Below are 13,503 nucleotides of genomic sequence, written 5' to 3'. Positions count from 1 at the left end.
AAAATAAAAACCAACAACATTTTTACCCCTTTTTCTCCCCAATTTCGTGGTATCCAATTGTTTTAGTAGCTACTATCTTGTCTCATCGCTACAACTCCCGTACGGGCTCGGGAGGGACGAAGGTTGAAGGTCATGCGTCCTCCGATACACAACCCAACCAAGCCGCACTGATTCTTAAGACAGCGCGCATCCAACACGAAAGCCAGCCGCACCAATGTGTCAGAGGAAACACTGTGCACCTGGCAACCTTGGTTAGCGTGGCAACCTTGGTTAGCATTGTCATGTTTCAGCATGACAATGCCCCCGTGCACAAAGAGTGGTTCATACAGAAGTTTGTCGAGATTGGTGTGGAAGACCCCTCAGGAAACTAAAAAGATTTGGTATGGGTACTCAGATCCTCAAAAGGTTCTACAGCTGCAACATCGAGAGCATCCTGGTTGGTTGCATCCTGACTGGTTGCATCACTGCCTTGTACGGCAACTGCTCGGCCTCCAACCGCAAGGCACTACAGAGGGTAGTGCGTACGGCCGGGTACATCACTGGGGCTAAGCTGCCTGCCATTCAGGACCTCTACACCAGGTAGTGTCAGAGGAAGGCCCTAAAAATTGTCAAAGACCCCAGCCACCCCAGTCATAGACTTTTCTCTCTACTACAGCATGGCAAGCGGTACCGGAGCGCCAAGTCTAGGACCAAAAGGCTTCTCAACAGTTTTTACCCCCAAGCCATAAGACTCATGAACAGGTAATCAAATGGCTACCCGGACTCTTTGCATTGTGTGTCCACCCAAACCCCTCTTCTACACTGCTGCTGCTCTTTGTTTATCATATATGCATAGTCACTTTAACTATACATTCATGTACATACTACATCAATTAGCCCGACTAACCGGTGTCCCCGCACATTGGCTACCCTGACAATCTGCATTGTGTCCCACCACCCGCCAACACTTTTTTTACGCTACTGCTACTCTCTGTTTATCATATATGCATAGTCACTTTAACCATACCTACATGTACATACTACCTCAATTTGCCTAATTAACCGGTGGTGCCTGTATATAGCCTCGCTACTGTTATTTTTCACTGTCTTTTTACTGTAGTTTTTATTTCTTTGCTTATCTATTGTTCACCTAATATCCATTTTTTACTTAAAAATTGCACTGTTGGTTAGGGCCTGTAAGTAAGTATTTCACAGTAAGGTTGTTGTTGTATTCCTGTTGTATTCGGCACACGTGACAAATAAACTTTGATTTGATTTAATAGGAGCCAAATCTTTTCCGCAAAACTAAGTGATGAACATGTGAACAAGCAGATAATGCACTTTGTCTTCATAAAGTACATGGTAATGAGGTCTTCTGAAATCCCCAGTGAATCAATGCTCAAGGCTTAGCGCAATGTTTGGAAATAATCTGCAAGCTCCAGTTATTCATATGAAAATCGAGGTGTCGTCATTGACATTTCTGTGTCTCTCTCTGTTGTCTCTCTATCCTTGAGTGTCTATCACTGGTTCTCTATATTACACCTTGTGACAATTAGCTAAGTGTTTGCTCTTTGCACAAGTTGAATAATAGATCTGGTGGTGAGTGAATGATTCATAAGACACAGAGGATCAGAGCAGGGTTGGTGTGAGACGAGCCCTCATCAAAACACAAGGCTCTCTCTCTGAGTACTGTAGAGTAGACAGGTTATGGAGCAGTTATATATAGGTGTAAATACACAGAGTGCTGGCTAACATTTGGCCATGTGTCTTACTGGTCCATATGTATTACTGGTGATGGCTTATGTCATTGAAGGTCCCCACCACCTTATTTAATCACCATGGTCACCATAGTCTTGCCATGTGAGTCATTGTATTTGTCATTGTATTTGAATATTGTAATATATACTGAGGAGTGATGCAGGCCTGTTGTGACTGGTGTGGGTAGTGTGTTACCATGACAACAGCCCGGGGTCAGGGTGACTGATTGAGACAGACAGTGTTTGTTGTCTGTCTCTCAGGCTATAAAAGGGCCCCATCACACTTACCACAGACACACCATCATGGGCAAACACATAAAAGGTGTCTTGTAGAAACGGTGAAGGCACAAAGGTAGGCCTTGGTTACAGCAATCTGTCAAAAGCAAAGACTTCAATGACGCAGCTGAACTCTCCATGTCCTCCCTATCAAAGTAGTCAGTTAGATAACTTCCTAACCTAGATTTGCCCTCAAGAAATGACAGCTGTCTGTCATTTGACATAATGTTAATGACAGGTGTCAATCATGTCATGATATTGATAGTATTATGACTTACAGTATGTCACTGTCAAGTGACTTATTATTGTTGTTTCTTGTGTGTGGATTTACAGTTGAAAATGACACCAGCGGATCATTATCAGAAACGGAGATAAATAGGATCAGTAATGAGTGTGAATTCTGCAGCTGAGGGTCCAAGTGGTGTTAAAAGTGAACAGCTTTTGTTTCCTGGCATGATGCAGTAAAATCAGTGACAATACATTGTTCCCTTGCATGCAGTGGTACCAGTGACAGTGGATCGTCCTTACCCAGGCTTTGTGCTGCTGAGGTACTCCCACACTGCTCTGCTTTCTGGCACAAAGAGATAGCATCCATTCCTTCTGGAGCCTCCCACAGTGTCTTCACTCCTCACAGGGTTTTAACATGCTGGATTATGCTCCTAGGTTGAAAACTTAAAAACCAAACACTGTTGCCTCTGAATTTTGTTGCGTAAATTGTATTTGCTGAATGAAATATTAAATTGTAGGAATGTGCACCATCCACATGGATAAGGTTTGTCCGGTATCCAGATTTTCATACTGTCATACCGTTACTGTATCATACCGGGTAATACGGTATTATAATATACATTATTATAGAGCCACTTGCACACATCATTTTTTAATCAATATTATTTTTGACACACAAAACAATTTAGGCAACAGGGATCTTGATCCAGGAGGGGATTGAATGTCTCTAGTCTGGGTACCAGTCTCTTTAGCTAACATTAACCTCATTGCCACTCCATGTCATTACCAAAGAGACCTTCGTTTCGCAGTGGTTTAAAATACTTAAGTAAAAATACTTTAAAGTACTACTTAAGTTGCTTTTTTTTTAGGTATTTGTACTTTACTATTTATATTTTTGACTACTTTTACTTTTATTTCACTACATCCCTAAAGAAAATAATGTACTTATTACTCTATACATTTTCCCTGACACCCAAAAGTACTCAAGTTACATTTTCAATGCTTAGCAGGACAGGAAAGTAGTCTAATTCACTCACTTATCAAGAGAACATCCCTGGTCATCCCTACTGCCTCTGATCTGGAGGACTCACTAAACACAAATGCTTCATTTGTAAATTATATCTGTGTGTTGTAGTGTGCCCCTAGCTATCTGTAAATAATAATAATTATTATTATAAGCAACTTTTGACAGAATGGTTTCGTCTGTACAAACAAAAAATGGTTGCTTAGCAAACGGTATTGAAATCATACCTTCAGTTTTTCAAAATACCCTGGTATACAGTGTAAACGGTATATTACCAAAGCCTAATGTAATGTTCTCTTTGTACTTTATTTATGCCTTCTGTTGAATGGGACTTAACGGCTACACATGTACTGTAACTATGTATCATCAAGCTCATGTACCTAGCCTACACGTGTGTCTGCCCAGTGGCCACTCTCTCTCTCCACTAATATAGACCAGACCAGAGTACAGCTCACCTGGCTGGCTCCTCACAAATCACAAGGGTGTCGGCCTGAGCAGGAAGTCCATCAGCAGAATAAATGGGGATTACATTTTTAGCTCCTAGATCCCCCAGTCTCCATAACAACTAAAGAGCAGGCCAGACTTGGTAATGATTTGGAGAAGTGGAGGAGGCTCTGTCTGTTCTCAGCTCATCCTAGATGGAATAATATAATTTCTGTCTCTGTATGGACGTGCTATTTTAAGATCTCTCTCCAGTCTTAATTAAAATGGCTGACACCCCAGTGTCCTGACACCCCAGATGTGACTAATCTTCAGGCTATAATTGGATCTATGCCATATTCAATGTACTCTGTATTATTCATGTGTAACACTGTGTTAACAGAAAATGACAAAACAGGGAAATAGCAATTTACTAATGTTGAAAAAAGTACCCCCTTCTTTGTTGTTTGAAGACATCATCGCACATCATTCAATCTCTGTATCTCTGAATTCAGACCTCAGGTTGTTACTTTGACATTTGTTCCTGGAACTAAGCCTTAGCATCTCTCTCTAGTAAGTCCTGCTTGCTGTGTTCAGAGGGGTCCCAGACTACACAACACTGGCGTCCTGTCGGATCTGGACAGAGAGAGGTGAAAGGCAAAAATGAATGAGGGCGAAAACAGTGAGAGGAGTGACCACGGGTTGTCTATCATTCCCATTATGGTGTAAAGTGAGCCGCGCTGGAAGTGTATTTAGAGAGAGAGGGATGAGGAGAAAACGGGAGAGGGTGATCTGAATCCCCCCGAGTATGCACAGCAGCCTAGTGCCACTAACACGTGAAGGAGAGGAGGGAAGGAGTAATGGAGGAGATTGGGAGTACACAGTAAACACATAGGCCTCCCTTACATATCTCTCTTCTACCTTCTGTGCTGTATCTACAATGTGTACCCTCCTATTAAGAGGCACATCAGAGAAAGGACAACATTTGCATTTTATAATGAGCTGCTTCACATGTGCTCCAGGTAGCTGCTGTCTGTGGACTGCACCATTTTATCCAGGGGGCTGAAACTCAAAGTATTGAAGTATTGTATTGAAACTCGGTCTTGTTTTCATTCAGTGTTTTAGTATGTAAGCCACAGCAAGAATACGATTCAATAATATATGTATCTATTTAACAGTTTACAGCATATTAGCCGGAATGTGCATTGCCTTGATAGAGCTGCAGCCTTCATTTCCTTAATAGAATTTGTCAGTGCCTTCCTCCTACACAGTGCAGCCAAAAAGAAGACTTGTTTTCACCTGCATTCACTGCCTCCTGCATTCACTGACCCTCACACTCCCTATTATTTGTGTCTGCGTGCAGGCACACCTGTGTGCCTTTCACAAACAAGAACCAGTGAAACCAGATTGCTTGAACAACAGTACCCCCTTCCCCTCCCTGCTCCTCCTGAACCTTCTGAGTGGGACACATCTATAATGGCTGGTGTCATTTTACTCCAGTCTGATGGGAAAACATAACTAATGTGGTTAGCTGCACACATGTGACAGATGACTCAGATGATAAGACCCAGAGATGAACTGCTAGGATAGCTGCTGAATGTTAGCTAAACAGAGTAGGAGCAGAATTACACTAATGGACCATTTCACTGCATATTGATCTGTCAATCATGTGTGTTGAGTCTTGACCAATGCTATTTTATTGTTTACAATCAGGAATTTTCTAAGATTCTAGTATTATCCATGAGTAATAGCCACAAATAGTCTTAAGTGTAGACCAATTTGTAAAAGATAACAGCCTTGATAGACTGTGTCGTGTTGTTTTGAGCCAATTTTGTTCTAATAGCATGAAGGGGACACATGGTTCTAATTGCGTAGGTACATAGTTTAATTAGAGCTAATCAGACTGTGTAATGAAGAAGTGTCATGTTTTCCTGGGGAGCTGATGTGATGAATACACCGCCAACAAGTACTTTATTTGGGGGCACCAGTGCCAATACATTACCCTCTCCCCCAACTGTGGTATAGGTTCAGTCATGACCGGTCCTGGACCTGCACAAAGAAATGTATCACACAATGCCTGATTCAGATCATGTTTGACATTACATTCAGACCCCTCTTTGAAATATGAATGGAATATTAACGGTGTATAAATGATTTAATAATTCCCTGTGTTGTGTGTGTGTTGTGTGGGTGTATGCAGGATTCTGGCCACAGCGGGAGCTCACATGAACATCCCAGTGGACCTGCGGACCCTGCGGGCCGTACGCGTGCTCAGACCCCTCAAACTGGTCTCTGGAATCCCCAGTGAGTAGCTTACACCACCAGATGTACTGGGTGTCCATGGATCTGCTCTGCCTATCTAAATCTATACTAGTGGAGGCTGGTGGGAGGAGCTATAGGAGGACAGGCTCATTATAATGGCTGGAATGGAATAAATGGATTGAGTCAAACATGTGGTTTCCATATTTGTTTGATGTGTTTGATACCGTTACATTTATTCCATTCCAGCCATAGCAATGAGCCCATCCTCCTATAGCTCTCCCCACCAACCTCCACTGATGTATACAGTACACATATAGGTATCTGCACTGGTTCTACTGGTGTTTTCTGGACCCCTGACTAACCTCAATTTTGAGTCCGTAAAGTTAGTCCTAATGAGTTCTTCTGTTGGCAGAACACATCTGAGTCCGACTAACAACTAGCAGATGCAGTAGTTTCCCACACCCAAAAGGCAACGATGTCTTAGGGAGATTGTTGTGCTAGCCAAAGTGAGAGTGCTGACAGTATCTGCTTGAAGTGGTTCCCACACTTACCATTTACAAATGTTTTGTGCTGTTACTCATTGTATTGTTGGCACTTATAACACATGACAGTTGTCTCTTTCTCTATCTTTCTGTGTGTGACCAGGCCTGCAGATAGTCCTGAAATCCATCATGAAAGCCATGGTGCCGCTGCTCCAGATCGGCCTGCTGCTCTTCTTTGCCATTCTCATGTTTGCCATCATCGGCCTGGAGTTCTACAGCGGAAAGCTCCACAACACCTGTCTGCCCATGCCAAATATCCTGGGTAAGACAGAATATGCATCCCAAATAACCACTGTATTCCTTTTGTAGTGCACTACTTTTGACCAGGGAATATATAGGCTATAGAGTACCATTTGGGACTCACCCAGACAGAGAAAGGGCACTTTGAGCTCCAAGCCTTAGAGAGATGCCATCAAGGCTGCAGTCATCCAGGACGCACACTGCTCTGCATATCAATTCGGGTTGGTTCTGTAGCTGTTGGTGTCCCTTTATGAGGTTGAATCTTGCTTATAGCCTATGCTTGCATTGAACACCTAGCTACATAGAATTGTTTTAAACAATGCGTTAGTATCGTGCTGTGATCCTTCGCTCTGTTACATGTATACATTTAGGGTAAGTTATCGTAAACATCCTTCAAGCCGATCATTTATCAGCAAGGTTATACTGCGCCTACACAACAAGTGGATTATTATTTTCTACGAGGCTTCCTCAGCTGTAATGATAAGCCATACAAATGTCCTGTGAGTGCTCTCTGCTGTTCCCTCCCACCCGCCCAGTGTAATGTATTGTCAGTGGTCAGGATGAAACTAGCTGTGTTACCCAACAGACCTGAAACACACAGTACCAATCCTGACTGCACGTGTAAATGTAACCACAGCCAACATGACTGCCTATGTAATTAAACCCCATAATATAGCAGCTCAATACAGTACCTCGACTAATTGTAAAGTCATAGATGCATGAATCATGTTATAATAAAGTGGGTTACACAGTTCTATTCACACACATGTTTATCTCCTGAACATAATTTGTTATTCAGGTAGTGTGGTCTTTTAACAAGCTTACTGGGGATTTGTTCCTTCGTTTTTTTTAGATTATAGGAACTTAGTTGTCACAGATAGAGAAGATGATGAAGTTATCTTTCCTTCTCAAAAAAGTTGTCCTTACCTTCAGCTTATCTTTTGTCAAGGGTTCAATATCACTCACAGCTTGACTTGGTTATAAAAATGTTCCTTGGTCTGCCATTGACAGACTGTAGGGTGTTCACTCACTGCTGTACAATGTGGAATAAAATTTGGCAATTTAAGAGGGTGCTACGAAATGAATGTCAAAACGTAGTTGTCTTCGCCCTATGTCATTATAAATTACATAGAATACATCCTTAGATTGTTTTCTATAATATTATAACCTTAATAGACTAGTACTTGACAGTGTTGATGAAATAAAGTGTTAATTTACTGTGACCATTGCTCGTTTAGACTGCGCCGCTTCTATATTTAATGTTGTGATGTTGTACCATTTGGAGGTGTTTCTGCTGGTTGGACCAATCAAAATCAACTTGATACCTTTGTCATTTTCATCTCCAGATCCTTGGCTTTTATTGCCTTTTTATTGCCTATATTGGCGATATATATATATATATATATTTTAGTCGCTATTTAGTTTTATATTGAGCGGATTTAATTTAGAAAAAGCCCATATTTTCACTCACGAACCTGCAGCCACTAGTTAGCTTGTTAGCTGATGTTCGAAGTTAGCGATGTTCTGCCGCGGAGCAGCACCACAGGGTTTTATTGAGCAGTGACGACTTATTTGATCATGCCTGTGATGACCTTCCATTCACATGCTACATAAACATGCTACATATTTGTATAAATATTTGTATAAACCTTGAAGGAATTAATCATTTCATGGGTGAACACCCTACACTCTGTCTCGGTGGTTTAATACAGTAAAGAGTTATATATCATATATATTTTAGTATTCCTTTACTACATTTCAAATATATCCGATTTAATACAGTACCCAATTGTATCAAACAACATACTGTCATTTTTAAGATGACATCATCATAAAGGTTATGTGGGGACCACACTGTACGAGTTAACCTTATTTACCCCCTATTGGCTTTAGAGAGATTATTTATGATAATCACACATTGCACAAATCAAATAGCGTATTATTAGTGTCATCTTTCACAAGGGTTCAGGAAAGGACTTTCACACAGAGAGCTGCTGCTGCTCAGTTCATTGATCGAGTCATGCATCACATTACAATCATCATATTGTGCTACTTATTCATGCATCTCCAGTAGATGCAAGTCATTTCTCAGAATTGAGACATTTCTCTGAAGTCATCATATCTCTCATGGGAAAAATCACGTTCAGTTAGATTGATTTCAGTATTGCATCGTTTAAAAAAAATCTTTAGCCTAACCTACACATCCTACAGTGGACTCTGACTCAGGACAATAAGAACAAGTTGAGGAACTTTATTCTCTCTTGTCCCTCTGTCAGAGAATGAGACGGTGGACAAGTCGGAGTCAGAGTTCCCGTGTGGGGTGAGGAAGTGCCCTGACAAGTACGCCTGCAGTGAAACCTGGATCGGCCCCAACGATGGCATCACCCAGTTTGACAACATCCTGTTTGCTGTGCTCACTGTCTTCCAGTGCATCACCATGGAGGGCTGGACCACCGTGCTCTACAATGTGAGTCACACCTGCTTCTGCCATAGATGAGGGAAAAATAAGCCTATTATTTGACCCGGTAATATATTTCTTTGATATACCTCTCAGAATCCTAGATAGCTGTTTTTATCTGTCATTACTAAAGCTATCGGATATTTGTTGCAAGATGCACTCAAACATCCCTTACAGTAGCTTCCCTGTTCTGTGATTGTGAACACGATTGATTACACACCATACCTGAGAAATGATTGAAGCATTGCACAACGATAAACAAACACACCATTTAGGCTGCGTTTACAAAGAAAGCCCAATTCGGATCTTTTGCCGAATTATTGGCAAAGCAGCTGATCTGATTAGTTTTTTTGTTTCTGTTTTTTAGAGGGTAGATCAGCTTTAATATTGAAGATAGATTGTGGTTTCTATCAATGTCTGAATCATTTCCAAACACCTGGAGGTGTGTTGGGTCATTGCCCTGTTGAAAAACAAATGATAGTCCCACTAAGTGCAAACCAGATGGGATGGTGTATCACTGAAAAATGCTGTGGTAGCCATGCTGGTTAAGTGTGCCTTGAATTCTAAATAAATCACTGACAGTGTCACCATTAAAGTACCCCCACACCATCACACCTGCTCCTCCATGCTTCACGGTGGGAACCACACATGTTAACCTACTCTCACCTAAACAAAAATCTCAAATTTAGCCTCATCAGACCAAAGGACAGATTTCCACTGGTCTAATGTCCATTGCTCGTATTTCTTGGCCCAAGCAAGTCTCTTCTTATTATTGGTGTCCTTTAGTAGTGGTTTCTTTGCAGCAATTCGACCATGAAGGCCTGATTCATGCAGTCTCCTCTGAACATTTGATGTTGAGATGTGTCTGTTACTTCAACTCTGTGAAGCATTTATTTGGGCTGCAATTTCTGAGGATGGTAACTCTAATGAACATATCCTCTGCAGCAGAGGTCTTTCTTTCCTGTGGCGGTCATCGTGAGAGCCAGTTTCATCATAGCGCTTGATGGTTTTTGAGGCAGCACTTGAAGGAACTTTCAATGTTTTTTTAAATTTCCGGATTGGCTGACCTTCATGTCTTAAAGTAATGATGGATTGTCGTTTCCCTTTGCTTATTTGAGCTGTTCTTGCCATGATATGGACTTGGTCTTTTCGGGCTATCTTCTGTATACCACCCCTACCTTGTCACAACACAACTGATTGGCTGAAACGCATTAAGAAGGAAAGAAATTCCACAATATAACTTTAACCTGTTAATTGAAATGCATTCCAGGTGACTTCCTCGTGAAGCTGGTTGAGAGAATGCCAAGAGTGTGCAAAGCTGTCATCAAGGCAAAGGGTGGCTACTTTGAAGAATCTAAAATATATTTGGATTCATTTAACACTTTTTTGGTTACTACATGATTCCATATGTGTTATTTCATAGTTTTGATGTCTACACTATTATTCTATAATGTAGAAAATAGTAAAAATTAAGAAAACCCTTGAATGAGTAGGTGTGTTCGAGCTTTTGACTGGTACTGTATATTTTTACAAATATTTTCCTTCTCTAATATTTTCCCTTGACCCTTTCATCCCTTCCCTAATTGGAGTATAATAATGTTTCAAGTTCTAATGTCTCATGTACAAGTGCAGTGAATTGCCTTTCTTGCAAACTCAAAACCCAACAATGCAATATTCAATAACAAGTATTACTAGAAAAGAAAAGAAAGTAAGTAAGTAAGCTTACTATATACAGGAAATATTTAAAAAGTCAGTTCCAATAACATATTTACATGTGCAGGAATACTGGAGTGATGGAGGTGGATATGTACAGTATAGGGGTAAGAGGACTAGGCAACAGGATATAAGATTAACAGAGTAGCAGCAGGTTGTATGTGAGTGGGTGTGCGGGTGTGTAGAGTCAATATAAATGTATCTGCATATTATGTGTGAGTGAGCAAATGATGGAGTGAGTGTTTGTGTGTGTGTTGGAGTGGCTGTGTGTGTGTGTGTGTGTATGTGTGTGTGTGTGTGTGTGTGCGTGTGTGTGTGTGTCGGGCCCTGTGAGTGTGCAAAGAGAGAAGGTAAACTTAGATAGTCCATGTAGCTATTTTGTTAGCTATTTATCAGTCGTATTGCTTGGGGATAGAAGCTGTTGAAGATCCTGTTGGTGTCAGACTTGATGCACCGGTACCTCTACGGCAGCAGAGTAAATAGTCTATGGCTTGGGTGGTTGGAGTCTGATGCTTTTACGCGCCTTTTTTTCACACCGCCTGATATAGAGGTCCTTGATGGCAGGAAGGTTGGTCCCAGTGATGTACTGGGCTGTCCGCACAACCATCTGTAGGTCCATGCGTTTGAGGGTGGTGGTATTGCCATACCAAGCAGTGATGCAGCCAGTCAAGGGCCCATGCCAAACTTTTTCAACCTCCTGAGGGGGAAGAGGCACTGTCATGCCTTCTTCACAACTGTGTGTGTGTGTTTGGACAATTTGAAGTCTGTAGTGATTTGGACACAGAGAAACGTGAAGCTGTCTACCTGCTCCACTGCCACCCACGTCAATGCGCTCTGAAAATGTGCCCTGGAATACCGTTGGGGCCCACGGCCTTGCGGGTGTTGACCTGATTAACAACCCTTCTCACGTTGACCTTAGAGAGCGAGATCGCCTAATCCTCTGGGTCGGTGACGGCCTCACACCTGGCTCGATGTTGTTGTTGTCAAAGCATGCATAAAATGCATTGAGTTTGTCTGGTATTTGGCATTTAGTATTTTATTAGGATCCCGATTAGCTGTTGCAAAAGCAGCAACTACTCTTCCTGGGGTCTACACAAAACATGAAACATAATACAGAATGACATAATACAGAACATCAATAGACAAGAACAGCTCAAGGAAAGAACTACATACAAAAATGTAAAGGCACATGTAGCCTACATATCAATGCATACACACAAACTATCTAGGTCATATAGGGGAGAGGTGTTGTGCTGTGATGTGTTGCTTAATCAATTTTTTTTAAACAGGTTTGCTCTTTATTTGAGCAATATGAGAAAGAACGAAGTTCCATGCAATAAGGGCTCTATATAATACTGTGCTCTTTCTTGAATTTGTTCTGGATTTGGGGACTGTGAAAAGACCCCTGGTGGCATGTCTGGTGGGATAAGTGTGTGTGTCAGAGGTGTGTTGTTGTTTTTGCAAATGATTTGGGATTTCCAACACATTAATGTTTCTAATAAAAAGAAAAAGTGATGCAGTCAGTCTCTCCTCAACTCTTAGCCAAGAGAGACTGGCATGCATAGTATTAATATCAGTCCTCTGATTACAATGAAGAGCTGCTCTGTTCTGGGCCAGCTGCAACTTCACTGGGTCTTTCCTTGCAGCACTGGACCACACGACTGGACAATAATCAAGATTAGACAAACTAGAGCCTGCAGAACTTCATTTTTGGAGTGTGGTGTCAAAAAATCAGAGCATCTCTTTATTACGGACAGACCTATCCCTGTCTTTACAACCATTGAATCTATATGTTTTGAACATGACAGTTTACAATCTAAGGTAACGCCAAGTAATTTATTCTCCTCAACTTGTTCAACAGCCACACCATTTTACCAAGTCATTGGTAAAAATAGAAAGAGTAGAGGGCCTAGAGAGCTGCCCTGTGGTAAACCACACTTTACATGTCTGACATTAGAGAAGAATCCATTAAACTAAAGTTGTATTATATAGATAGCTCTGAATCCACGATATGGCAGAGGTTTAAAAGCCATAACACATAGTCAAACACCATTTTTTCCAACAGTTTGCTAAGAGCTGTCAGCAAGCTCATAAGTCTGCTGTTAGAACCAGTAAAGGCTGCTTTACCACTCTTGGGTAGCAAAATTACTTTGGCTTCACTCCAGGCCTGAGGACAAACACCTTCCTCTAGACTCAGATGAAATATATGACAGATAGGAGTGGCCATAGAGTCAGCTACCATCCTCAGTAGCTTTCCATCTAAGTTGTCTATGCAAGAGGTTTGTCATTACTGATCGATAACAATCATTTTTCCACCTCTCACACACTAACTTTACAAAATTCAAGCTTGCAATGCTTTTCTTTCATTATTTCTTTTTTTATGCATGAATACAATTGCTCACATTTTGTTGTTGGAATTTCCTGCCTAAGTTTGCCCACTTTGCCAATTAAATAATCATTAAAGTAATTGGCAACATCAAATGGTTTTGTGACGAATAAGCCATCTGATTTGATGAAAGATGGAGTTGAATTTGTCTTTCTGCCAATAATTTCATTTAAAGTACTCCAAAGTTTTTTATCCATCTTTCTTTATATCATTGATCT

General features: G+C 41.2%; 1 protein-coding gene across 8 annotated transcripts in view; it reads left to right on the top strand.

Moving 5' to 3' along the window:
* The window catches only part of LOC112251023 (voltage-dependent R-type calcium channel subunit alpha-1E), a 115,800-nt gene that overhangs the window by 31,984 nt on the left and 70,313 nt on the right, over window positions 1-13,503 (top strand). For all 8 annotated transcript variants that reach the window (XM_042322182.1, XM_042322183.1, XM_042322184.1 and 5 more), the window contains exons 3-5: window positions 5,885-5,988; window positions 6,592-6,750; window positions 9,005-9,195. In XM_042322182.1, the coding sequence (XP_042178116.1) occupies window positions 5,885-5,988; window positions 6,592-6,750; window positions 9,005-9,195 (454 nt within the window). The remainder of the gene's footprint in view (window positions 1-5,884; window positions 5,989-6,591; window positions 6,751-9,004; window positions 9,196-13,503) is intronic.

Source organism: Oncorhynchus tshawytscha, linkage group LG05 (genome assembly GCF_018296145.1).
Source record: "Oncorhynchus tshawytscha isolate Ot180627B linkage group LG05, Otsh_v2.0, whole genome shotgun sequence".
In the NCBI taxonomy this organism is placed as follows: domain Eukaryota; kingdom Metazoa; phylum Chordata; class Actinopteri; order Salmoniformes; family Salmonidae; genus Oncorhynchus; species Oncorhynchus tshawytscha.
The sequence above is the reverse complement of the archived record's forward strand: the minus strand, read 5'-3'. Positions and strand labels throughout refer to the sequence as shown.